This window comes from Emydura macquarii, unplaced genomic scaffold (genome assembly GCF_026122565.2).
Source record: "Emydura macquarii macquarii isolate MOO-44397 ecotype Brisbane River unplaced genomic scaffold, CSIRO-AGI_Emac_v2 contig_1253, whole genome shotgun sequence".
Taxonomy (NCBI): domain Eukaryota; kingdom Metazoa; phylum Chordata; order Testudines; family Chelidae; genus Emydura; species Emydura macquarii.
Genome location: NW_027131390.1, coordinates 40,108,949 through 40,136,754, shown reverse-complemented (window position 1 = coordinate 40,136,754; position 27,806 = coordinate 40,108,949). Strand labels below are relative to the sequence as shown.

The window sequence follows — 27,806 nt, the reverse complement described above, 5'->3', positions numbered from 1 at the left end:
GATGAACTTTTATTACTAGGATATGGGTGTAAAAGTGTTAGAATCATAGAAGATTAGGGTTGGAAGGGACCTCAGAAGGTTATCTAGTCCAACCTCCTGCTCAAAGCAGGATCAACCCCAAGTAAATCATCCCAGCCAGGGCTTTGTCAAGCTGCACCTTAAAAACCTCTAAGGATGGAGATTCCACCACAGCCCTAGGCATTGCAAGGTATAATGGGGGTTTGATATTTGAACGTATAATTGAAGCATAGTTCTGACTCCTCTTTATGAAAGATGCCACAGCAAGGTCAAGCAACCAGTTGGGAGGGCAAGGTGGGTAGAGGGAGGTGTAAGAAAGAAACACCAAAGCCAAAGAAAAGATGACCATGGCCGGAACATAAACTCACTCCCTACGCCTCCCGTGGGATACATAAAAGGGACGTACATTGCCTGCACTTCAGACTTTGGCCTGCTGCTTTCTGCCTGTGAAACAAGAACCAGGGGAAAGGGTGAGGGAGGCCTAAACAGCCTGGTTTCTGAGACCATTGTTCTAACCCCACAACCAGGGGCTCTACTGTGGAATCAGGCTTTCTTAACACAGCAGGACATTGGTTAAGGGGGAGAAGCAACAAGTGAATGAGGAAGCTGTAACAAGCCTGAGGCAAATACTAATACCCAGGCCCCAGTGAGATTTGAGCCTGCAACCCCTGGTTTCTGAGATCACTGCTCTAACCCCTGAGTTATGGAGGCAGGCTTGTGGTCCCATCAGCACAGGGAGGAGGCCTAATGGGGTCTGCCAGCTAGAGTTACTAAAGGTAGGAGTCGCTGGATTAGGTTTACAATTACTAAGGGTAGAGTTCCCTTTTTTTGACCTATGTAACATTTGACAGCACCAGCTGATGTACTGTATTGCCACCTTCCAATATACTAACACAAAGCAAGACAAGCACACTGCTGAAGCTTCTGTTCTGCAGGGAACACTTAATGATAACCATGAAACCTAAGAATAACCATTTAAATATTAACAGTTTAATAAGAGAATGTGGTATATTTGCTTCAGTTTGCTTGCAAATTCAAGAAGTTAGTTGTGTCCATTTGTGTTCACGTTTGTATGTTTATTTACACAGGCATGATGTCTAAAAACACAGTATTTTATTTTAAACTAAATTTTAAACTAAATTGTACAATTAGAAGCCACTGAATATTCCCCCACAACAAACGGATCTCAGGTTTTTAACAGTTGTGACTTGTCTTCTCCCCCTCATCTCCCCCTTATGGACAGATTGCGCAAAGGTCAACTTCTCAGATTGATAGCAGTACACAAAGCTGTAGCATGCTGCTCACTTACATCTTTTTCAGCAGTATAATAAAAGGAGGAAAGGGTTCGTTCTTTACCATAAAACACAAGCTTGGTGGCCTTTGGACAGAGTTTAAAAAAAAACAAAAAACAAAGCTGCTCCCTGCCACTCTGTCAAATCCAGCATTTAATATCACTGGGCCCAGACCAAAACTTGGATCCAAACTTCCCCTAAACTGTGGGGAAGTTTGAATCAGAAATCTCTTGTTTTGAGAAATCTCTCTTTGTATTTACAATTCTATGCATACACCATCTTTTTCTGGTGCTGTTTTAGTCAGATAAGGCTCTGCAAATGTGTATTCTGTATTTGAAACATAAACTGGGTGTGAAAAACCTACAAAAACAAATGCGTGAAGATATTTCTCAATGAAAACAGTTTCAGCTTAGCATTTTGAACATTTCACAAATGAAGTTTAAAGATCAGACACACAGAACACAATGACCAAACTCTTCCTTTCTCCCTGAAGAATCAACAGAGGCTGGAGACAAGCGATGCACCTACCAGATATATTTCCAAATGTGTAAAAAGAAAAATACCCATGACATAGTATCAGTAAAGACTGGTCTTCTTCATGATCCGCAGGAATTCCTGCTCATTCACTTCCCCATCTCCATCTCGATCTGCTTCATCAATCATTTCCTGCATGATATTAAGGATTTAGAGACTAAATTAGGTGGGTCTATTAATGCAGTGGTTTCCAACCTGTGGCCTGGGTGCCAAAAGTGGTCCACAGGGGCTTTCAAAATGGCCTGCAGCTCCCCTCCCGCTGGCTGCAGAAGGGAGCCACTACCTAAGGACCTAGGCAGAGCACGTTTCCACAGGGCTAAAAAAACAGTCCAGGCTCCTTGCTGCAGCCAAGAGGATGGGAGATCAGCGCTCCTCTCCCCCTGTCTGTAGCAGGGAGCACGGCAAATTGCTCCACCTAGATCCCTAGGCACTGGGGTCCCTGCTGGAGCCAGCGGGAGGGGAGCGCTGATCTCCCATCCCCCTAGCTGCAGAAGGGAGCCACTACCTAGGTACTCAGATGGAGCACACAGGGCAACAGGACATGTGCTGTTTCCCTGCTGCAGCCAGGGAGACGGGAGATCACCAAGGAGGCTGCCTCCTCGCTGAACTCCTTCCATTCAGCTGCAGAGGGGAGGCGGGGCCTCCTGGAAGAGACTGGTGGCCCTTCAGGGTTGTATAAATTCTATCTGTGGCTCTCGAGCCAAAAAGGTTGGGAACCACTTCATTAATGTATATGGGGGAAGGGAAAGAAATGGAATGAAAAGAACACACAATTTTATTACAGCAAATTTCATATCCAATAGCACTTGTTAAGCTGCTATATGCACTGTGTGGTAGAGAAGCTATCCTGGAAAAAAACCAACAGATTCTGCTGTATTGTAACTCCAATGAAATTGCAGTATTCTGAAGTCACTGGAGTTACTCTGGATTTACAAAAGTGTAACTGAGTAGGATTTATCCGGTCATATATTCTCAACAAAGTCTTGGCCTTTAACTTTATTTTTTGTAGCAGCGAATGTGAAAAGAACCTTGATTTGAGATGTGGAAGGAGAGCACAACATCCAGCTAAGTAATACATTACAGTGTCTGCACTGGGCAAGAGTGCCCATTGTAGTGTGGATCTTTAACTTGCAACTGTTAGTCCCAGATATTAAAGTACTGCAATTTGAGCCAGAATGACAGCAGCAGAGGAGAGGAAACAGGAGGAAGTGGGAAAGGAAAGGGCAGTTAGAAATAGAAATAATTTAAGTAAAACTCAACATTTTCTGTTACAAACATAATTTACACATTTACCATTTGGGTCAGGCTGAGCTGCACGCAACATGGGACCTGATGAGGCAGGGAAGGGCAAGAGTGGGTCTAACCAACCTTTAGATCCTACCCCGATCCTGGTTCCTGCAATGGGATGGTGCACCCCTTCCATGTAAGCCAGAGCAGCCCATAGGATTGTGCTGGCTGATAAAAGCCCCCAAGGAGCCAGGGTTGCAGGCACACAGCAGCACTCTGGACACATCCCTTGCCCTACCATCCCCCTGCCTTGAAAACTGAGAGGGTTTCAACATAGATCCAATTATCCCAGCAAGGGATTTCCCCACACTAGGGAAATCCTCAAGTACTTGGCTAGGGCAGCCTTATGGCCCTTTTGCACTCCCACAGCAATGCAAAAGGGATATATCCGGGGCCAGGATCTGGTCTATGGAGTGTGAAAAAACAAAGATTTCTTGGGTGTAGTATACACATTTATTTTAAAAAAGCATATTCGAGGCCCCCATGTACTGTGTGGCAAACTAAACCAGAACTCTGCTGCAAACTTCTGCATTCTGTGGCACTCCAGTGCAGCAGACTGCTGATTCTGCAGCAGTTTCAACTAAGTTAAAAAATTTATGCTAAGGAATTAAATCTGAAATGGAATAATATAATCAGAGACTACTATGTACACAATATATGTAGGCAAACTCATACAAGGCACAAACCTGAAGCTCCTCATCTGTGAGATTTTCCCCAAGTTCTTTGGCCACACGTTTAAGGTTTTTGAAAGAGATTTTGCCAGTTTCATCATCATCAAACAGTTTGAAGGCTTTTAGAATCTCCTCTTTGGAATCTTTTTCAGCCTTAAAAAAGTAAACAACATACTAGTTTCTAGCTAAAAACTTTGTTAACTTATAGTTAAGCCGAAGAGTATGTATCAGGAAATTAAGTGTAAAAATTGTAGTTATCAAAATAAACATCTGAAACACAGGAAACTCAGTTAAGATTCAATTTAAATGAATTTTGCCAATGTAATGATGTTCTCAGAACATCACTTTTCTATTCCTTTCATGCCTAGAACCAGATCGTTGCATGATTAAAGTTTTGCAGCACCAAGCTCCTATACTGTCAAATATGTTATTTTGTTATCAATGAGTTTTTTAAAGGATTTTTAAGTACACAGATCATGGCAATAGATAACCTAAATTTGGAAAAAAAAAACACTGCACTAGTACAGTGACTATTATTGCCATCCTCACAACTTACCAACATTTATCACAGCTTTTCTTCTTGGAGGCCCCAGTTGTTTTTCCTCTCTGGTGTGGTTTTGATTATATTAATTTCTCTCCACTCTCCTCTCTTTAAGGAATCTTATCAGAAATATTTTAAAGACACCACCAACTATGATGGGATGGCTGTTTTCTGTAACCAGGCATTTTTGCATATTTAGTTGCTAAGATTAGGCTGGGAAGTTTTGAGTCCTTTCAACTCCCATTGAAGTCACCAGGAGTTGAAAGGCATTCAGCAACTTGCAAAATTGGTTCCACTGTGACTGTCCCAATTTACATACCATCTTCTGAGTCATCACCACCAGAAAGTCATTGAAACTGATCTTTCCTGTTCCTTCCTTATCAATGTCTGATATCATCTTCTTGATCTCTTCTTTTTTGGGTTCAAACCCTAGAGCTCTCATAGCCACCTGCAAACAATGAAAAGAGACTAGCCCGTCAATGCGCAATGGGAATAGAAGTACAGAAGGAAAAAAGTTAAACTGTATGTCATGCTGTGGTTAACTTAGGTATTTTTTTCCAAGGCAAACAGTAAAGTCAAAGAGCAGGTGATGGAACAATGTTCTCCTAAATGCGCTCAGCTTCAGCACTATACTTAGCAACCTGGAGAGAAATTTACATTCCTATACTACCCTTTGGCTCATATAGACATGCTCAGGAGAATATTACAACCAGCCTTCTCTGGCCAGTACTGGCAAAGAAGTGGGGTCAATAAAGAGGGAAATTAATGGAGAGAAGTTCTTGGTGTTCTGTGGACTTTCTTTCCCCCATCAGAAAAAAAGCCCCAACAAATGTAAGACTCATCACCCATGCTGCCTAAGGAATTGTTCCCCTGGTCCTGAGGACTTAAACCTTATTCATTTGATCTTTAATCATTCTAAGTCAAAACATCAAGTTTAAAGGCAGCTATAAACTACACTGTCTAATCTCTAGTGCAAGGTCCATTTTGAAACCATGCAGGAACCATTCCTTTGAAGGTTTCTTGTCTGTCTAAGTACACTTTCTGAAGTCCAAGGCATGCTGGGTTTTCCCCCTTTCTGTCTTAGGACTCAGACATCCACTCAGATGGTAAGCATCCTGGTTAGGTGAAAATCTTGGGAAAACAAATAGAACAGAACTAAAGACCACCTTATCTTTACAGAAAATCAAGTGTGAATGGGGGTATAGGAAAATGCAGATCATTCTCCTATTCTATTGGTCAAAGAGTCACTAGCTTATTATGTGGACACTACCTTCAGGGTGAGGAACCTCAGATCTATTGAAAAGACCTGGTTCGAGTCTTCCTGGAGCCACTAGGGAGATAACTGGAAAGAAAGGTCCCAGCCTTCAAGAGATGCGACCCCATGGGAGAAGATCCCATCATGCCTGGTACTCTATTGAATCCCAATTTACTGGACTCCTCAACTCAATCAGCACTTATGCTCAGACATAAAACTTCAGCAGAAAGCCTAAAACAGCTGGGATACTGGTTCCTGTATAAATCTCCTCCTTTAAACAAGCTTAACAGTTCATTTTGTCTATCATGTATATAGAAGTTGCTTCGGCCATTGCCACATTCCACTGACATAATGGAGATTTCCCTCAATGAGGGTAGGAAAAACATTTAAGATCCTGACAGGAAAGAACTTACGCGAGAAGCATATTTGAGGGTTTCCCCATCCCTCCACACAATTTGCTTTTGCATTCATGGTGAAGAGACAAATGGCAGCCAGGCAATCATGAAGGTTGCCTTTCTGTGTGGTCCTCTGAGTGAAGCAGGAGTTAAACTGGAGAAGCAGAAGAGGGAGCCCTAGAAAGCAGGAAAATCCTAGATGGCGAATGGTCATCATCCTCCCTATCAGAACAAGTTAGGTGGAGGCACCCCATATCTGCTCTATCACAAACAGAGACACAGAAATGAGTGACACTAGTGTGTTCTTTAAGGATGGCTTTCAGAATGGTACAATCCTTAATGGGACTAAGGAAAAGGTGGCTATCATAGTGACCAAAAACCTTTGACCTTCTACTAACACATACAAAACTCATGATGTCCTTGAACTACATTCCAGAGTGCGCTTTTGTCAACCCAGCTCCAAAGAGCCCCAGGGGAGAAGGGGACAGCAAAAGGAGAGACAGATAGCAGTAGCATTGGGATGCAGCACCTTTGTGCTGTAAAGGGATCAACCTTCCCCTGCCTATCTTAAATTAGCTTAAGTCTCTATACATCTAGGTCTTTTTTCCCTTTAACATTGAGTTTAATCTTGCCTTTAGCTCCTTAACATCTATGTTCCCAGTGCCATCGGTATCAAACAGATCAAAAGCCTCTCGGATCTCCTGCTTCTGGTCTTCAGTTAGTTCAAGTTTAGGACCTGTCTTCTTCCTCTGGGCTGCTGCCCCTAATGTAGATTTCTTGAAGCTGGAAGCCTTGAAATAGTAACACAAGAGCAGAGACTAGAATTAGATTCCCAAACCAGGCAGACAAGACCCTCAACATCAGGAGAGAACAATCCAGAATGAAATCAGAAGCCTCAATTCTCAGCAATCACTGTGATTTCCAGAGAGAACAGAGAACAAGGGACAATGTGGCCATAAAAAATCTAACAAGCTGCCCTTTTAAAGAACAGAGGTATGGCTTGTGAAGATAGAGGGTTCCAGCCTGAGGGTGTAACTTGCAGTGATGACAATTCCCTGCATATTATGCTCCATCTATATTTGTATATAACTGCATTGAAACTGACACAGTGCAATGTGCACTGGCACTGGTCATTTTTGCACGCTAGCCAATTGGAATGAAGATACAGTGCACAACAGGATGTCATCCTTGAAAGCAATGCAACCAGGACCAGCACCATGTAGCACACAGCATGAACTGTCAATCTATCTTCCGTGACCAGGACCAACATCTCACGCTGCACAAACTGGGGCCTGTATTCCACGTAGGCCATACCACTGGATCAACTGGAGCAACACACCAAGGCAGCGTAGCCTAATGGATTAGCACTGACTCAGGAGACCTGGTTCTAATCCCAGCACTGTCACCAGCCTACAGGGTGACCTTCAGCAAGTCATGTCCCCTCTCTGTGCCTCGGTTTCCCCCATCTGTAAAATGGGACAATGCTACCAACCTCCTTTGTAAAGTGCCTTGAGAGCGACTGATGGCGAGCACTATGTAAGGGCTGGGTGATGGGGTGGTGTTACCGTTATTACGGCAGGCTGGGATACAACCAGCGCACACCAGGGCCTGCTGCCCCCTTGGAGGCGTTGCTGCAGCACGGGCAGGTATGCAACTAGGAGCTATGGATCTGCCACCCCAGCCCGGACCAAGCTCTCTGAACCTCAGGGCTGCCTCCCCAGAGACAGTGACCACCGCAAGGCCCACCCCCGTCGCTGGGTGGGGGTGGGAAGTCCCTGTGCCAGGCTTCGGGGCCTGCTGCTTCTGCAGCCCAGTGCATCCGTTCCATCAAGTAGCCGGCCTAGCCCGCGTCACTCCGTGTTGTTGTAGCCCCCGCGCTCCTCCAGGCCGGACAGCCTGGATCTCCTTATCGCTGGTCCTCGGCCCCACTCACCATCCCGCAGGCCGGACCAGTGCAGTAGCTGCAGCTCCTCCCTCCGGCCCTGCCAGGAAAAGGCCAAGGGCCAGGTACGATATCAATGCCGGCCTTTCCCATAGGTCAAAAGCTCCACGCTGATGCCATGGCAACTGTATTTCCTATTGGTTAAGGGCTTTGGGCGGGAGACCCATACCGAATTCCGATTGGTCAATCTTCTTAGTGGGCGGGTCCGGAAGGAGGGGTGGGCTGTTCCACCATCCGGCAAGTCGAAGTTAAGGGAAGCCAATCAGTGAGCGCGTAGGGCGCTCGGCTGATTCTCAGCCCAGGGCTGTGAGGCGGAGTTAACAGGAAGGGCCGTTGCCGATTGGAGAGGTTGAAGGGTGTCGTGGGCGAGCCGAGCCTCTGTGTGAGGTGGGTGCTGCGTGCCTGGCTGCTTCTTTTCGGGGCTAGGCTGAGCGCCAGGTAGGGGCGGCGGAGCCGTGTGGGACACAGCTGGCGGGGGGAGGGAGCTGCGGGGCTTGTCTGTGGGTGCCAAGGGCCGTAGGGACCCGGGGGTCAGGTGCAGCGCGCTGGGGCGGGGGGGTCCCTAGAGCGGGGCTGGCTAGGCTCTAGGAGCAGGGGGAGTAGCGATGTCTTTGTCATTCACACGCAGGTAGCTTTAATATGGGGGAAGGTGGCGTATCCTAGCTTCGGCCCTGTGCAGGGACTCTTCTCGGGGCTCTCTTCCCTGCTGCCGTTACCGGTGTTACCAGCTCTTGTGCTTTTATTAAAGCTCCAGCTGCTGGAGCCGCTGTACCGCGTGAGACCCACAGTTTTTGGAAGGAAGTTTCTAGCCCTCACGGTGGGGAGCAAAGTTTGCAGATGTGAAGCCACAGAAATCAGAAGGCAGATGAAAATAACCCAGTTCCTGGCATGTAAAAGAAGTCCTGCATTTTAAGACAATCTCATGATATTTCAGGGCCAGTCTCTGATTTTTGAAGGGACAATGCTCCTGTTACCCACCAAAATCTCTCTGATAGAAACCTAGCAGCCACTACCCTATCCCCAAATTCTTCCTTAAGAGTCACTTTGCTGTTACACCTACAAATCCCAGCCTGTTGATCATGGCTGGGTTAGGGACAAGCTGTGATTCTTGCTCTAACCTTTCCTCTCACCTTTAATCCCCCTTTAGAAACAGATTAATTTGCTTATGTTATAGCCTTATTCTTTTTGTCTTTAAATTGTTAGCAATTTAGGGAGGGCATCATCTCTTTTCTCTGTTTGTAAACTGCTCAGCACAAGGGGGCCCTAATTTCAGTTTGAGAGTGGCCACTGCTGCTGTTATTAGAACATATTTTTATATTCTAGCAGTTAGATCCCACCTATACCATAGCCGATAACGGGTTAAGGGGAAAACCATGTGGCCACTGGTTCCTCTGCTTCTGTATGTTGTGCAGATGGGCTTCAACAGGTCTGCATGAGTTATTGATGGGCCCACTGTGGCTGCTCCCAGAGTGTGGAACTAGGGCGGAGGGTTAGCGCCACTTGCAATGGAAATACAAGAGGAAAGACCCCACACAAACTCTCATACACATGGGAGAAGAGGCAAGAATAGGAGCCAGAGGGGCTGGAGTGGCTACCATGGCTTGGGGAGTAGGCCAGGGAGTGGGACCTGTAGGGGCTGAAGCAGGCAGGAACACCGGGAGCCTCCTTCCCAGCCTAGAAACCCAACCCACCTCCTGGCCAAATCTCAGTACCACCTCTCAGTCCCCTCCCTTTGCAAGGAACTTCTGCCCAACCTCCAGACTGCTCTCTGGAAACTATATTGCACAGTCTGCTGCTGTGTTTGCATTATAATTATGGATACGATTTGGTCATGAATTCCTTGACTTTTCACCTCCATGACTTCTGGGACAAGGCTAAAGCAACTGTCAGTCCCAGGGTCCTGAACAGCTGATCAACTGGTCAGCCTGCTGGAGCAGGGAGCTGGAGCAGCTGCAATCTCCCAGGAGCTTTCCCCTTCCACCCCTCCCCCCAGATAATTTTTAGTAAAAGTCAGGGACAGGTCACTGCTTCTCTGAATTTTTGTTTGTCTTTGACCTGTCCCTGACTTTTAATAAAAATACTCATGACAGAATCTTAATGTTAATTACAGTCAGTCAGTGTTCAGTTCAGAGATGACACTGCAGTTTAAACTGGGTAAAATAAGAAGCATTTGCTGGTTAAGAGGCATTTTCCCACAAATACACAACTGTCTGAGCTACATAACCCCATTAACGGGCCTGAACAAACCCTGATTCATGTTTTATGCCTCTTTATGCTTTATATCTGCTATTATGCAGTAGGCTAGACTAGAAGTTCATATCATTCTTGTTGGCTTTAAAATCTGTGCTTCTTGCATTATTTAATGTTACGTGAGATATTCTTTGCATCCAAAGGCAACTAGATCTCTGGAGAGGGGAATTTCACGGTGTGAAAAGACACTGTGAAAGTCCAAAATAGTCTACTTTGATTTGATTCCTCGATTATATCCATTCAAATTTAAAGGAACAGTACCTGCTTTACTGAAGACACCTTAGTTTATGAAAACTGTTCCTTTTCTGAACATGATTTATTTTTCAATGTTTATACTGTTTCATTCAGTTTGGCAGTGAAAATTGACTCTCTTTTTTCACATTCATGGTGATGTTTTGAGTTCTGTCACTCTCAGAGAATCTTTATATCAAATAGAATTTCAGTTAATGTATATTTTTTCTGGAGTTTTAATTATGATTAATTTTTAACTATGTTGTTGAGAAGTTTTATAAAAATAGCCATTTTCTTTTTGTGGGACCTACACAAAAAAACTGTGCTCTCCCTATGAGGATGATGCTAATGAATAAAGTGTATAAGATTGATCCAAGTTACTCGTCTAAACTCTAAGGGGATAATGTTATATGAGAAAAATCTGTTTTCCAGTTTAAAAGGTAGGTATTTAAATTCTTTGCAACACATTAATTAATGAATTAAATGTGATATATTAAAGTATTAACTTAATTTTTTTTTTTTTTTTTTTAAAGGAATTAGATTTACAGGGAATCCCCTGAGAAATGGCCACACGACTCAGACCAGTAAGTTCAAAGGAAATATTTTTTTCTACGTTTATTTTCTAAGAATCACATTTTTGTTGAGAGTTTCTCCACAACATTACAGGGGGAAAAATTTGATAATCTACCCAGTGAAGTCAGGGACTGTCTGCTATGACACTGGAATACTCACTTCAGTTATTGCTAGTGGAAAAGTATCCTGGAGTTGTCAGGGGACCTGCGTACACGATTGCCCCAATGCAGTTTTAACAAGATTCAGGGATGTGCCTACCACATATTTAGGCTTCATCTATACTACAAAATCCACAGGTCCAGAGATTCAACTACAACAGAGTTGTACCTTGATACAGTATTCCATGTTGCAGTGCAGATGGTTAAGGTGACTGGTTTTGTTGTTGTTTTTTGTTTTAAACCATGTCCACAGAACTTGCTCGAGCCATTGCAATCCTGTCACTCTGATATTTAGAGTGAGTGTGGGGCATTAGAATGGAGGAAGGATAAAAATCTAGTTTATTTATATAACTATTTCGGTTGGTAAATTGTATCTATCAAGTTTGAGCTCTACTGTTGCACTACAACTATGATGTTTTCAGAGGAAATTCTAACACATTTACCCTCCTGATTCTTTTTATATAGTTACTTTTTTTTAAGCTTTCCTATAATAAGGACAGGTGAAGCTGAGAGATAAGAAAGTAAAATGAATGAAATAAAATGTTGAATTTGCTTCACAGTGGCAGTTGTAATGCTGTTTCTTACTGGGGCATGGGGAAAATTAGCGCACACACAAATTGGGCCTTTCTAATCTGCACTATGGTATCAGATAGCTCCTCACAGTTGTGACATCTCTGCTCACTTATTGAGCCAGTTCAGAGACTCCTCAGAATAACCAATGAACTTTGATGTAACCAATTAAGTCCAATAGATTTTTCTTATCTCCATTTCTGGATATATACTGATACTCTGCAATGAGATCCCTGTCTAAAAACACTGCACTTAAAACCCATTAAACAATCCCCTGCTTTGGACAGTTTTACTGGGATAATTTTCCCCTTGAACTCTCTAGATTTGCTGAGGTATGTTTGTGTAGTAACAATAGTAGCAAATCCATTTGCAACCAAGACAGAGTGTTCTTTATACAAAGTTCTTCTGCAAAACCTCGATTGCTCACGCTGTGTTGGTGCTGAGCAGAGAGACCACCAACCTTATTCCAGACCATTGTGCCTGATGTTGGCTCTGACCAGTGATTCTATAGAAGAAAGGCTAAGTACTAATTAGAAGGATAAGCTGTATCTGTTTGGCTGCCTTCCTGCTCCCAGCTTTGTGTGAGAGCTAGTTTCCCCTCCTCCTTTCACCCCATTCAGAAAGGAATTCGGTTGGAATAAACTCTAGCAAGCTAAGTTTGCTGGAGAGTTACAGCTATATATGCAGAAAACCTCTGGGAACTAGGAGCTACTGACAGCCAAAGTGGACTTTATTCTCATAGATTTTAAGAGACAGTTGGGGCAAGTTAATCTACAACTGTAGATACCATCCATGCTTTGGTTTGTAGATCTATACATTGTGCTAAATGGCTGACTTCACCCTAGTGGGTCTCATGCTTTTGCCTCTTGTAGTGGGCTAGGGCATCACCAGTTACCTCCATCTCCCCAGGGAGGGGGGTAGGGACCCAGGCCCACCCACTTCTCTGGGTCCCAACCCAGGGGCCCTATGAGTAGCAGCTATGTGCTGCTGGCACCATATACACAGCTGCAGTCTTTTCCCCTGGGCTAATTTTCCCCCTCTGTCCTTGGCTCCTCAGGCCCTGCTGCCTGGACTGGGCTGGGCTGGGCTGGGCTTCCTTACCTAGGCCCCTGTGCATGGGGGAGAACTACAGTCCTGCTTGGGGCAAGTGTCCCACTCCTGGGCCCCGTACCTTCCTCTGCACTCCTCTCTGCTGCACAGCACAGCACACTGTCTGGCTGGAGCAGAGGGCTTTTATCAAGCACCTGGCTGGGCCTTAATTGGCCTCAGCTGCTCCTAATTGCCCTCTAATGGCTTCTGGCTGGTCTGCAGGGAACAGAGCCCTGAGCATTCTGGGGCTTACTAATGTATTTGTTTTAGGTCTGAGCCAAGTTAGTGGCAGAACAGGGGTTGTGAATCAGTACATAATATCAAATGGGATTGTGTAGAACAGTGGTTTTCAAATGTTTTGAGGTGAGCCCCTCCCCCCCTTTGAGTTACAATTTTTGGTTGTGCCCCCCACCCCCCCCCAATACCTGCCCCTTCCCCCTTGGATTTTCAGGGTGGTGGAAGGTGCGAGTGATGATGTCAGAAGGCAGAGCCATTGCTGGGTGTGGAGGCATTGACACTGCTCCACAAGCTGGGTGGCCCACTATACGGTGAGTCAGGTGGTTCTCTTTCCCCAAGCCACACCGTGTGGAGCTGGCCCCAGCTTTGCAGCTCCTCCCCCCCATTGCTCCACACACCCTTAGGGGGCATGCCCCACAATTTCATAACCTCTGGTGTAGAATTTGGTTCATCATATTTTTAGAGGTAGCTAAATTCTTGTTTCTTGTGTCTGTGACTCTTGAGCATTCAGTCTGCTCAATACAAGAACTGGGAAAATAAACAAAATAAATTAATTTAATTTTCACACTACAATCAACCTCCTGAGAAGGTAAGAACAATGAGAGTTCTATAAATCACTCTCATTGACTGTGATCTTCTTACAAAGTTCACAAGCAGTGTGTGTCTACTACACTATATCCACTGAAGTAGATCTCAATGAGTCTCTTAATACCTGGATTCAGATTCCTCTGATCAGCCTAATTACTAACTTGTCTAACTGCAGTAGTGGAAAATTTGAATTCCAAACTTCAGCAAAGTGACTGCGATCATCACTCCTGTGATCCTTAGAGTTCAAGCTTGGGTTTATTGGTGGAGTCCATCAATATCTGTCCGCTTGTTTTGATATTTAGTTCTTTCCCCTTCTCACCTCTGCAGGCCAGTAAGAAATGCACCGTGATAGGTGGCTCAGGGTTCTTAGGCCAACACATGGTGGAGAGACTGCTGGAAAAAGGCTACACGGTCAATGTATTTGATATCCGAAAGGGGTTTGAGAATGATGAGGTGCAGTTTTTCCTGGGAGATCTCTGCAGTAAAGAGGTATAGTATGAACAGAGTTCACAAATATAGTATAATGTAAGAGAACAAAGGTGAAACATACAGACAGATTTTACGGTCTTGTAGAGGCACATTCCCAAGGTAACTGACTCAATTTTTGTATGATATATGTAATAAGTTCCTTGGAAGTTGGGAAGGTTCACACTACAGCAGTATTTCCTGGAAGGCCTGCAGTACAAACTGTGAAAGGGTGGTCAACTGTCCCCCCTCTAGCAGTACAGTCCTTCACTTCTCTTTCTCCAGTGGCTCAGAATAATCCCAAAGGGGACCCTCTTCTTGAACTCTTTAGAACAATCCTTGAGTGTTTTAGCTTGTATCTGTACAAGAACGGGGCTCATACCTGCCTTCCAATGTGGAGATATTCATTACGATGCATCTTGGAAAATAAGTTGCTGAATGTATCTTAGGGAGGATTCCTCCACAGGCATGATATACTCCAACCCGATTGTGCTTCCGAGGGATGCACCATAAAGCTGGGCAGTAATGTTGGAATTTAAGGGTTAAATCTTTGGAAGGGTTCCATGCAGAATTTTTTAACTCCTATCTGGGGCATCCTTGGGCTTCTGCCTGCACCTGAATTAACTGGCTGCTGCTGGGCTTAGCTAATCTCCAAGCCTTAGGGTGCTTCTGGGTTCTTTCCTGGAAAGAAAACAAATGGGGCTGCCAGCCTAGCAGAAAGAAGCCTGGAGATACAAGGGCTGGTCCTGTATCTCAGCTGTTCAGCTGCATGACGGTGATGTGGCCTGCAATGTGGCTATTATGTTTCACAAGAAAAATGTGTACATTTGTGTGTTTTTGTATAACTTACACACTTTCCAAATGGAAAGTACTCTTGATGTTTTACTGATGCCTTGTCTCATCTGTCTCCATAGGACCTGCTCCCAGCTCTACAAGGTGTGACTGTGGCTTTTCACTGTGCGTCACCAGCACCATCCAGTGACAACAGGGAGCTGTTTTACAAGGTGAATTTTATGGGGACCAAAACAGTCATTGAAGCCTGCAAAGAAGCTTGTGTTCAGGTAAGGGTAGAATAGCATATGGAGGGGATGTAGGATGCTAAAGTTCTGATATAAGGCTATTGGGTAATAGCAGCATTAAAAATGAGCTTGATGACTCCAGTAGTAACTGCAAGAAAACGGCATCACATTCCCCTTGGTCTTTCTGACATTAGATAAGTTTTTATTTCAATTTCTGCCTACTGAAATCCTTGAGCACTGTATGAATGAGGGACTCTATTTTTGGTGGAGAGAAGGTTGCTTATGAAAGACACCCATTGTATAGTCTCTGGTGCAAATACAGAGTTACTAAAACTATATACAGAATTAAATGATGCCTGTCAAATATGGACTCCCACTTCAGAATTGTTTTCCTCCTGTAATAGCTGTTGGGAAGAAAATGGGCCATACATTGTTTACCTTCAGGCTTCAGATTGGGATTCGTCAGAACAAGGAGTACATCTGAGTCCAGAACTTGTTAGGCAGAAAGTGATGTCTCTTTTAAACTGTAAAAGATTATAAAAATTGGCATGTTCGGAGGGTAATTTGGTTGATAGTATTTCTGAACATCTATATATCTTTCAGTTCCCATTTCAAATCCTCTGAGCCACATCATACTCCAACAAATGCAGCGAAAATCCTAGCAAATACCTCTTAAAAGCACACATTGGTATTAAGAGCTGAAATGTGCCAGGAAAGAAGGCAAAGTAGGCATTCAAGTTCTCCTTTCTTGACACCTTAAATGATGGTTTCTTGGAGCAGCTAGTCCTGGAACCCACAAGAGAAGACACAATTCTTGATTTAGTTCTAAGTGAAGCACAGGTTCTGGTCCAAGAGATGAATAGAGCTGAACTGCTTGGTAATAGTGACCATAACATAATAAAATTTAACATCCCTGGACAGGGGATACCAAAGCAGCCCTCCACAGTAGCATTTAATTTCAGAAAGGGGAACTACATAAAAATAAGAAAGTTAGTTAAACAGAAATTAAAAGGCACAGTGCCAAAAGTGAAATCCCTGCAAGCTGCATGGAAAATTTTTAGAGACACCATAATAGAGGCTGTATTTAAATGTATACCCCAAATTTAAAAAAACGTAGTAAGAGAACCAAAAAAGGTGCCACCATGGCTAAACAATGAAGTAGCAAAAAAGCATCCTTTAAAAAGTGGAAGTTAAATCCTATTGAGGAAAATAGAAAGGAGCATAAACTCTGGCAAATTAAGTGTGAAAATATATTTAAGAAGGCCAAAAAAGAATTTGAAGAACAGCTAGTCAAACACTTTAAAAGTACCAGCAAATTTTTTTTTAAATACATCAGAAGCAGGAAGCCAGCTAAACAACCAGTGGGGGCACTGGACAGTTGAAATGCTAAAAGAGCATTTAAGGAAAATAAGGTTATTGAGGAGAACCTAAATGAATTCTTGCATCGATCTTCACAGCTTAAGATATAAGGGAGATTCCCAAACCTGAGCCATTCTTTTTAGGTGACAAATCTGAGGAACTGTCCCAGATTGAGGTGTCATTAGAGGAGGTTTTGGAACAAATTGATAAATTAAACAGTAATAAGTCACCAGGACCAGATGGTATCCACCCAAGAGTTCTGAAGGAACTCAAATGTGAAATTGCAGAACTACTAACTGTAGTATGTAAATTATCATTTAAATCCGCTTCTGTACCAGATAACTGAAGGATAGCTAATGTGACACCAATTTTTAAAAAAGGCTCCAGAGGCTATCCCAGCAATTACAGGCTGGTAAGCCTAACTTCAGTACCAGGTAAATTGGTTGAAAGTGTAGTAAAAAACAGAATTGTCAGACACAAAGATGAATGCGATTTGTTCGGGAAGAGTCAACATGGTTTTTGTAAAGGGAAATCATGCCTCACCAATCTACTAGAATTCTTTGAGAGGGTCAACAAGCATGTGGACAAGGGTGATCCATTGGATATAGTGTACTTAGAATTTTCAGAAAGCCTTTGACAAAGGTTCCTCACCAAAGGCTCTTAAGCAAAGTAAGCGGTCATGGGATAAAAGGGAATCCTGGATTCTCCTGGATCAGTAACTAGTTAAAAGATAGGAAACAAGAGGTAGGAATAAATGGTCTGTTTTCAGAATGGAGACGGGTAAATAGTGGTGTCTCCTAGATGTCCGTACTGGGACCAGTGCTGTTCAATATATTCATAAATGATCTGGAAAAAGGGGTAAACAGTGGGGTGGCAAAATTTGCAGATTATACAAAACTACTCAAGATAGTTAAGTCCAAAGCAGACTGCAAAGTGTTACAAAGGGATCTCACAAAACTGGGTGATTGGGCAACAAAATAGCAGATGAAATTCAATGTTGATAAATGCAATGTAATGCACATTGGAAAAGTCATCCCAACTATACATATAAAATGATGGGGTCTAAATTAGCTGTTACCACTCAAGAAAGGAAGCTGTGAGTCATTATGGATAGTTATCTGAAAACATCTACTGCAGCGGCAGTCAAAAAAGCTAACATAATGCTGGGAATTATTAGGAAAGGGATCGATAAAAAGACATAAAATATCATATTGCCTCTTTTTATAAATCCATGGTAAGCCCACATCTTGAACAGTGTGTGTCGATCTGGTCGCCCCATCTCAAAAAAGATTTATTGGAATTGGAAAAGATACAGAAAAGTGCCACAAAAATGATGAGGGATGTGGAAAAGCTTCCATATGAGGAGGGATTAATAAGATTGGGACTTTTCATCTTGGAAAAGAGATGACTAAAGGGGGATATGATAGAGGTCTATAAAATCATGACTGGTATGAGGAAAGTAAATAAGGAGGTGTTATTTACTCCTCATAACACAAAAACTAGGGATCACCAAATGAAATTAATAGGCAGCAGGTTTAAAACGAACAAAAGTATTTCTTCACACAACATACAGTCAACCTGTGGAACTCTTTGACAGAGGATGTTGTGAAGGCCAAGACCATAACAGGGTTCAAAAAAGATAAGTTCATGGAGGATAGATGCATCAGTGGCTATTAGCCAGATTGGCAAGGATGCAAAACCATGCTCTGAAGTGTCACTAGCCTCTGTTTGCCAGAAGCTGGGAGTGGACGACAGGGATGGATCACTCGATGATCACCTGTTCTGTTCAAGTCTTCTGAAGCACCTGATATTGGCCACTGTCGGAAGACCGGATACTGGGCTACATGGATCATTGATCTGATCCAGTATAGGCGTTCTTATGCCTTGTTCTTTGGAGACTATTTTTCCCTTTTGATTGACAGCACTGGAAATTTTCTGAAGTGTCTACTTCACCTTTTCTGAAGAGTTTCATCACCTTAGTAGGATAATAAAATCCTTAATGTAGGATATATTATCAGAAGTTTATGTTGTCAGGCTGTCTGCAGTGGTTCACGAGCATGAGTTTATACCTCAGTGCAGACTGTTAGCAGTAGGGCAGACACCCGAAACCGATGGTGTATTCTATAATTAGATTTCCCCAAGCCAGTAACAAATGTGAACTCCTGGATCACCATAACAGTCTTAACATGGAGTCACAGGCGGTCCCCTTAGATTCTCCAGTCTATCTTGCCACCCAACAAGCTGGACTTAGTGAGAAATGGTCACGTGAATATTGAGTGATTTTTGGTGTACATTGCTTCTAGTCCCAAGAGACCAGTCACTTATCCCAGATCAACTGGTACCCTATATCTTACACCAAAGACTGTGCCTGTAGCTAATCTTGTAATAAACTATCTAAAGGTTTATTTACTAGGAAAAAGAAAGAAGAGAGTTATTTACAGGTTAAAGCAAGCTAACATATACACACAAATGAGTCACCATCTAAATCCTAGGAGTGACAGAGTTGTAGTCATCTGTCAATTCAGACCCAGGAGGCAGCCCCTGGGGATCTCTGGCCTCAGTTTGGTAGCTCTGGCTCTGTGAGAGTTCAAACTGCATAGAGAGAGAAACTTTTCCTGTGACTTTGTTTTATTTCCTTCACTTAGCTTCCAAGTCCACAGGCTGAGCTTCCTTGCATGTAGCATGTCCTTTGTATTCTGATGTTCCTTGGTGGCCCATCCAATGTTGAGAGTCCTGGATGGGCGGGATGTGTGATTCCCATGCCTGGGTTCACAAGTTCAGAGCAAACGTTTTCCAAGTTACAAAGCAAAACTTTCGTATTTTCTTAGCATGAAATACAGACATCGCAACTGAAATCAATGCAGGCAACAACTTATAAGCGTTTTGTAAAGTTTAAACACTAAATACATTCTTATAAGGTAATAGCTATTTTGAGCAAAACTAACATATGGGTGAACTGGTCTGGTTTCAGCTATGAGTTTGTCAGTTCTTAGCTAATGCCTGCAGTCTGGGCAAGAGCTGGCATCTGGTTTTCCAGTGTCACATATGTATTATGAGATACTGATGTATATTTTGTTTGCTTTTCCTGTGTACATTGTTTAAAAATTAGTAAACAGTTAATAGAAATAAATAAATAAATTCCTTGGAATAGAGACTGCCTCTTCCTCTGATTTTTACAACAAAGTGCAGTCTGATGAAGCTCAATTATGAGTATAGGGTTTTTATTGCCTGTCATTTTCAGATCTCTTTTGATTAAAGCATCTCCAAAAAAGAGTGCTGCATTCTCTGTAGAACTAGCCAAGTAGAGGCTAATATTGTTCCTTTACATTGATTTTCATGCAGGCTTTGTAAACAATGCATCTTTTGGCTTATCCTCTAATAAATTACTTTTCTTCCATGTCCATTGTCAGAAACTGGTGTTAACCAGCAGTGCCAGTGTAGTCTTTGAGGGCACAGACATCAAGAATGGAACAGAAGACCTCCCTTATGCAAAGAAACCCATCGACTACTACACAGAGACCAAGATCCTGCAGGAGAAGGTATGTGGCACTAGGTTGTTAATACTATCGCTGTTGATGCTTAAACCAGCCTTTTCCCAAAGCAGGGCATGTCCTGTGTGGTGGGGGCAGACAACTAGCCAGGGAGAGGACAGACCTCTTAGTTTTTCTCCAGGGTCTCAGCTTTCATTTAAAAAACAAAACATCTATATCTCTTATGGTGCAGAGAAAACCTTCAAAACGTGACCTAAGTAACTGGTTCAGCAAAGTCTGCCTGAGTTTTCAGAGCCTAAAAGGATAGCTCTAAGATATAAAATGTCCCATTCATTTCACCAGAGCTGCTGTCATTTATTCCCCTGGTTGGCAGTCTCAACAAAAAGGTTAATGATCCATAAAGAATAAATTAATATCTTTCATTTAGAGGTGATGGAGACTTTCAAAGATACAACTGGCAGTTAGGCATGCATCCTTGAAAATTTCCCCTGGTGCCTTTAAAATAGCATAGTGACACACTGATGGGGCAATGGAAAAGATGTTTTCACAGCAGCTACTCATGCTGTTCCTGTCCTTTGGATAAATATAGAGTTTCAGTCTTCACAACTGTCAAACCTACCCTTGTACCAGCAGTACTTTAGCTTAATAGAAAAGAGAGCAAAGTAAACTTGTGGCGTAAGTTAGACCATTGAAGTAGGTGGACAAAGTTAGAGAGTGACCTAGACAAATTGGAGGATTGAGCCAAAAAACATCTGATGAGGTTCAACAAGGACAAGTGCAGAGTCCTGCACTTTGGACGGAAGAATCCCATACACAGCTACAGACTGGGGACCAACGGGCTAGGCAGCAGCTCTGCAGAAAAGAACCTGAGGGTTACAATGGACAAGAAGCTGGATATGAGTCAACAGTGTACCCTTATTGCCAAGAAGGCTAACAGCATATTGGTCTGCATTAGTAGGAGTATTGCAAGCAGATCGAGGGAAGTGATTATTCCTCTTTATTCGGCACTGGTGAGGTGACATTTGGAGTATTGTGTCCAGTTTTGGGTCCCCCACTACAGGCAGGATGTGGAAAAATTGGAGAGAGTCCAGCAGAGGACAACGAAAACGATTAGGGGGCTGGAGCACATGACTTATGAGGAGAGGCTGAATGAACTAGGCATTTTAGTCTGCAGAAGAGAAGAATGAGGGAGGATTTGATAGTAGCCTTTTAATAAGAGAGGTTCCAGGGAGGATGGAGCTAGACTATTCTCAGTGGTAGTTGATGACCGAATTAGAGCAATGGTCTCAAGTTGCAGTGCGGAAGGTCTAAGTTGGATATTAGGGAAAACTTGTTCACTACGAGCGTGATGATGCACTGGAATGGGTTACCTAGGGAGGTGGTGGACTCTCCATCCTTAGAGGTTTTTAAGGCACCACTTGAAAAACTCCTGGCTGGGATGATTTAGCTGAGGTTGTTCCTGCTTTGAGCAGGGGGTTGGACTAGATGACCTCCTGAGGTCCCTTCCAACCCTAATCTTCAATGATTCTATGAAAGTTAAATGGACACTGTCAACTTAATCACATGTTGTAAATACATTTTGTTGCCTCTGGTGCTGAGGACATCTTCCATTATAAAAGTAAAAATTTGTCTGTTTTGGGGGCACTTTGCATTTCTCCCATTTGGGACATTGAAAATCCCTGAAGTCTGATTCACTTTCAAGTTTTTAGTGCTACAGGAGTTGGGTTTTAAACATGGCAGGGGAGTGTTTAAATGAAACAAGACCAAATCCTTGGAATTGAAAAAAATGAATGGAAACACTTTCAAGTTTCAAAAAGGCTTTAGTAGAATTTACATTTGAATCCAAATTAGGTTGTCAGTGTTCCCTTAAGCAAAAGCATTAGACTTAACAGCCTATTTCACTTTCTTCAGAAAAGTTTATTTAAAAAAAAAAAAATTAAGGAAATGTACTTGCTAATCAAAAATAACGTCAGAGCATCTGTTCATTTACAAACTCAGCTGTATTGCAAGTTGATGAACTAATAGAGTAGGAAGCTTATGAATACACGATCAGACAAATCCAGCCCAGCCCAGTACACTCATTATTATGCCTTTGTTTTTGGCAAAGCAGTAAAAATATCCATATTTCACTATGTTCGTAACAAATGACACTTGGATTTCTGCTGGGAAAGATGCCAGCTGCTGGAATTTGGTAGAAAGTGTTGTTTGGAAACTCCTAATGGAACTAAATCTAAACTATGTCTGCATGTTATGAGTTGATGTTTCCAGTGGAGTGAGATGAGATTTTCTGAAAAGGTAGATTAAGGGAGGTAGTGATGGAAATCTTCCATTTATTGAAGAGCTAAAGGATTTGTGGGGTGGAGAAATAATTTTCTCTCCATCCCTTATTCCCCACCACCTCTGCAAGGAATGGATAAAGCAATACGGTTCCAAAAGTTCCAGGATTCCACTGTTCCCCTGTGGATATCGTTCCCTTGGCCCTTGTTCAGAGACCTAAAGAGGCTCTCTCCTTTGCTGGCCAATCTGTGAAGTATGTCTGACAATGAAACTGGTTACGGCCTTGTCCGCTGCCTTGCTAGAAGAGGAGTGGAAAAAAGGAGATTCACAGGAAAAAGATATTCCCCAAAGGCATAGATGGATATTAGCTCATATGTTGATGCTGGAGAGGGGTTTCTCCAAAAGATGTGGAGGAAGCATTTTTCTAATGAGAAGCAGTTCAATGGGATGATACAAATGCATCTCTTGCAAGCCATCTGTTGATCTCTCCAGCCTTTCTTGACAGACTGTTTTTGTTTCCCATAGGAAGTGCTGAACGCCAATGACCCAGACAAGAATTTCTTCACAACTGCTATTCGCCCTCATGGGATATTTGGCCCTAGGGACCCCCAGCTGGTTCCTATCCTCATTCAGGCAGCTAAGAGTGGCAAAATGAAGTTCATGATTGGGTGAGAGAGGCTCGGTAATCTTTATGGCTCATAGAAAATTTGATATCAAAGTGACATAGCCCTTTTGGAAGAGAACATTATTAAATCTGTAGCATCAAAGATGTGGATGTGCTTCTCCAGTGTTAAGTCAGTCCCTGCTTGGAGATGCCAAAGAACTAGGTAGAATGTGTGATTTAACAGTCCATCAACTTCTGCTCAGAACCTACTCAGGAATCATTAAAAAAAAGTTCCAGGGAATAATGGGTTCCCCAGATATACCACCACCGCTTTGACCAAGGATTCATTTTGAAGTCTTCTTTTTGAGGGGTACTGGTACTGAGATGAGTTTGTCTTATGTTTGAAGATTCTACATCACTTGAGCTATCTATGAACAATCCAGAACAAATATATAATACTAGAACTATGTACGGGTATTGCTTAATGCACTATGGAAAGTTGCTCAGATATAACAATAATGAAAGTGGCATATGAATCTTTATCAGATAGAGCAACAAACTATAAAAGATCATCTGTGCTAGCTTATAGTGAAGATTCTTGATCATTATGGCAAAATTATTATGATTATGACATAGATCAAACCAAAGTTTGTACTGTAAATCTAAGAGAGAAAGTACATTCAAATGGCACAGCCTTGGTAGTCTGGACAGTAGTTCAAAGCTGACCAGTCACACATTCAGCATGGTCCAGTTACATTCATCTATAATATGCAACAAGACATGACAGAGCATGGATTGTGTTACATTAACTCACCCAGTGTTGCACAATTCTTGCATACAACTGTCTTATTGTGATCTCAGAACGTCAATTGCATTTTGATACTCATATAGATAACTATATTCAGATTAAAAAACGTTGCTTCCCCATTGCAAGTGGCACAACTTGTAGAATTTAAAGTTTAGAGCAAGAAATAGTACTGGCTGCCATTAAGATTTTTCTTAGACTAGTGTATTGTGATTTAAAAAACAAATTTCCTATCTGGTTTATAATAGATTTAATTGCATACTGGGAGGGGTGTATGTGTGTGACATATTTAGAGAGAATGGTGTCTTGTGTGGCTTTTGTGTTAGCTTGCACCTATGCCATTAATTAAAAACTGACCCTCTCCAGCTGTCTAATGAATCATGAATCCAAATAAATTTAAGCTTCTCCATCTTATGTTACCGAAACCTTTCTGATACTTTCCTCCATTTCAAAGGTGTTGTCTTTCTATTTCAGCAGAGCCTTTATGTACTCCCTACCAAAGAGGACTATTTTCTTTTCTATCTTTGTATGACCCATTAGGACCACAATGACTGAAAATTATTAAAAATCAGAAAGTTGTTTCATAACAATTTGCTTTCAGGGATGGAGGTGAGAGAGTGCATCTGACAATCCAGTTGTTGATTTAATTAGGCTCTTAAAGAAAAATGCACACAGTGGCTTAAATTCAACTCTTGTGAGCAGATGAAGATCCCACTCATTTTGGCCAGGGCTAAATTTGGTCTGTTGACGAAATTTAAATTTCATGAGCCAGACAAATTCATAACTGAGCAGAGAGCTTGTCCTTAAATGACCCCTTGTGTGCTAGATACAATAACCATATCTGTTCTGCTTCTGTGGATTGTCCCAGTGATGTTATGTTCTGTGCGTCCCAAAAACTTAAGATTTCAATTAGATGTGACTGCAGGTTTTTAAGGCTTTCCTAGGACACTGGACAGGAGCTGGGACGGAGGCAGGCGTGCTCTGCTCTCCTGAGGAGTGATTCAGCGAGTTCTTCATAAAGGGGTTGGCCTGAAATGGCACCTTTTTGTGATGTCTGGGAAAGAGGTGTCTGGGAGTTCAGTCTGGTTGGTAGCCTTTTGCCACGTGCCAATTTTCAGCTTGCCTCATATGCTGAGATAAGCTTTTTCTTTTTGTGTATACAGGGATGGGAAGAACCTAGTGGACTTTACCTTTGTGGAAAATGTGGTCCATGGGCACATACTAGCTGCAGAGCATCTTCATAAAGACTCTCCCCTGTGTGGGAAGGTAAGGTGGTCTCCCAATTGCATGTGGATAGCAAAACTGGGTGAGATCAGGGTTCCATTTCTTTGTGTCTTCCTTGTTCCGCGCACACTTTGTTCCCTTAGCTCTTCACAAGCCTGCCTGACGTAGTTAAACTGAGCTAATTTTCTAGTGTAGTCCAGTCCTGATTTCTGGTTTGTTGGGAGCAGTGAACTCTTACCAAGGAACTAAGGGAGGGACTTGTAGCTGCGCAAATAGCCATTTCTTTATATTAAATGTAGTTAATTTTCTTTTTCTTAAGTTTGATAGTAAGAATCTTCAGAGCAAAGCCCCAGGGAGTGTTATTTTCCTCAACAATAAAATGAAAACTAGAGCTTTATAAAAATGTGTGTCCAAATCATCACATTTAACCACAAGACTTTTTTTTTTTTTGTCTTCCTCTTTCTTTTAGGCATTTCACATCACAAATGATGAGCCGGTCCCTTTCTGGTCATTCATGTCCCGTATCTTGACTGGCTTGAACTATGATGCACCCAAATACCAAATCCCCTATTGCGTGGCATACTACTTAGCCCTCTTACTGTCTCTGGTGTTGCTGCTGCTGAGTCCACTCATTGTTATCAAACCTACCTTCACCCCCATGCGGGTAGCATTAGCTGGGACGTTCCATTACTATAGCTGCCAGAGGGCCAAAAGGGACATGGGCTACAAGCCAGTGGTGAGCCTGGATGAAGCTGTGGAGAGGACGATTCAGAGCTATTCTCACCTATGCCGGGCCAAGCAAGGAAGCCCAGAGGAACCCCTCTAGGAACTTCCTCTTCTCCTGTTTGCTTTAACAATTTAACAAAGGCAGTGAAGAGACTCTCTTTCTCTGGAAAGATAAACTGTTCCTCAAGCCTCTCCTAGGGATTACGAGTTTCTCTGGGTTGAAGGATTTCATCCTGTAGCTGTACTAACAGCCCATGACCTCCCTGTCATTCCTTTGATGTGACAGATAGTTCTAAAACAGCTATTTAATGCTACTATGTTTGAATAAACATCCAAATGTTTCCTCCTAAACTACTGAGCTAGCACATCCACATTCCACTCCCTGCTCTCTCCACCCTTGTGTTATGTTTTGCTACTTTGGTGGCTACGCCAGCCTTTCCTAATGGCTGTGGATTGAGTAACAAAATGGGTCTCATGACGGGTTTCTCTCTATGTGATCTGGGCACTTGCCTTGAGGGGAGCATGCAGTGGAAGGAAAACACGTACCTGAGAGAGGCTCCACCATAGTCTATTTTAAATCATCTAAATTTGAGCTAACTTCCCTGAGGAAGAGGATGTATCTTTCATGGCCATTGGCTTAGTTGACCTGTTACCGGGAGCCAAAGCAGGGAAATCTGACTGAGAGACCTGAAAGATGGCCATGTGAAGTTCCTCCACTGCATCCTCTGGCTCCCTCTTACCACTTTTTGATGAATCTCATGCTTTGTATTAAACTTTTGTTTAAAAATAAATTAGAACAATGGCAGGTTCATAATAGGTCAGTCTCCATAATGAATGTGGCAGTACGAGCAGTTTATACTGGAGGGAGCTGTAGTCCCATTCATCCTTTTAAAAATCTTAGCATATGTTGAGAGATAAAGGGTCTGATCTATCTATTTCCTGTAAAAATGGCAGAGAGTGGAATCAGCCCAGGTGCAAGGCCAGCGTGTGCTCCACACCAGGTTTTATCTAAATTTCGCTGGAGAGCCCCTGCACTTTGGCAGTGCCACAGATGGAAGATTCTCCTGCAGCTTCCCATCACTAAATTAATTCCCCTCCCCTTTAGGAAAATGAATATTCTAATACTACTCTTCCCTGTGCTGTTTAGTTTGCCCTTCACAATTTTACACTGCCCCCTAATCTTTAATTCTATCTTCAAGTGATTGCTCATATCCATTCCAATATAGGTGTGTGCGGGCCCCGTGCACCGATTCCCGGAACTTTTTTCCCTTAGCAAGCCCCGTAGGGTCGTCTCAGGCACCCCCTGAAGTGCCGTGCTCATGCCGCGGTACATAGGGCGCTGCTGACCCCGTGGGTCCTCAGTTCCTTCTTTCCGCCTGTGACGGTTGCTGGAACGTCTGCCTCTTGCGTACCGCAAGTAGCCTCCCTTAGCATTTAGTGCATTCTTTATTCAGTTGATTGTTATAGATTAGTGTTAAGTAGTTCAAGTTAAGTAAGTAGTTAGCAGCCCTCAGGGGCTACAGTTGAGCCATGCCTGGCTCCCCTGGCTTTAAAGCCTGCACCGTGTGTGCTAAAGTCTTTTGTGTGAGTGATCCTCATGATCGCTGCCTCCCATGCCTCGGAGAGCAGCATAGACGCGAGAAGTGCAAGATCTGCAAGGCCTTCAAACCGCGGACCCAGAAAGAGCGGGATGTCCGGCTAAAGGCCATCCTGATAGAGTCCGCGCTCCGCCCAGACTCCGAGCCATCGCGTTCACTGGCAGCACCGAGCGTCTCCTCGGTGCGGAGCGCTTCTCCAGCAACAGCACCGGAGCCTACGGTGCCGAAGAAAAAGAAGCCACCCGAGGCCGCACACATGGACTTCTCCCTGCGACCGGCACAGCAGGGAACGACTCAGGAGATGCCCCAGCCACGTGCCGTGGAGGTTACTCCGGCACTGGCATCTCCTCGCAGGGAGCCTCCCCCGACTCCTGGGCGTGGGGGAGCGCCCCTGCAAGGGCCGTCGACGCCGGAGGCTTTCGCGGCGGCACATGCCCTCATGGGCCTGCCCACACCTCCGTCCCCCCCTCGGCCGATGGCTCCGGGACCGGCGTCTCGGGGTAAAACCCGTGCTGGGTTGCCCCAGTGGGTGGAGGAGACAGGAGTCGAGGTCTCCCCCCAGACAGTCGAGCTCCTAGTCCAACTCTGAGTCGTCGAGCTCCTCGAC

The 27,806-nt window shown here is 43.4% G+C and overlaps 2 protein-coding genes across 6 annotated transcripts; one reads left to right on the top strand and one right to left on the bottom strand.

The window, feature by feature from the left end:
• Positions 1-771: 771 nt before the first annotated feature.
• On the bottom strand, positions 772-8,064 carry CETN2 (centrin 2). Of its 2 annotated transcripts, XM_067548577.1 has the most exons (5): positions 7,927-8,064; positions 6,626-6,784; positions 4,663-4,791; positions 3,818-3,955; positions 772-1,976 (listed from the first exon to the last, which is right to left on the bottom strand). In XM_067548577.1, exons 1-5 carry the CDS (start codon positions 8,026-8,028, stop codon positions 1,887-1,889), a joined length of 618 nt encoding a protein of 205 aa, XP_067404678.1. In that variant the 5' UTR covers positions 8,029-8,064; the 3' UTR covers positions 772-1,886. The 2 variants fall into 2 exon arrangements, with proteins under 2 accessions (XP_067404678.1, XP_067404679.1); XM_067548578.1 differs by lacking the exon at positions 6,626-6,784 and having other exon boundaries at positions 7,927-8,041.
• A 163-nt stretch (positions 8,065-8,227) lies between these two features.
• On the top strand, positions 8,228-26,568 carry NSDHL (NAD(P) dependent steroid dehydrogenase-like). 4 transcript variants are annotated; one of them, XM_067548574.1, is made up of 8 exons: positions 8,228-8,322; positions 10,950-11,000; positions 13,959-14,120; positions 15,011-15,157; positions 19,885-20,013; positions 22,768-22,910; positions 24,815-24,917; positions 25,345-26,568. In XM_067548574.1, the coding sequence occupies exons 2-8, from the start codon at positions 10,980-10,982 to the stop codon at positions 25,699-25,701; spliced, it is 1,062 nt and encodes a 353-aa protein (XP_067404675.1). In that variant the 5' UTR covers positions 8,228-8,322; positions 10,950-10,979; the 3' UTR covers positions 25,702-26,568. The 4 variants fall into 4 exon arrangements, with proteins under 4 accessions (XP_067404675.1, XP_067404674.1, XP_067404676.1 ...); XM_067548573.1 differs by having other exon boundaries at positions 8,273-8,373; XM_067548575.1 differs by lacking the exon at positions 8,228-8,322 and adding an exon at positions 10,631-10,856.
• The last annotated feature ends 1,238 nt before the right edge of the window (positions 26,569-27,806 follow it).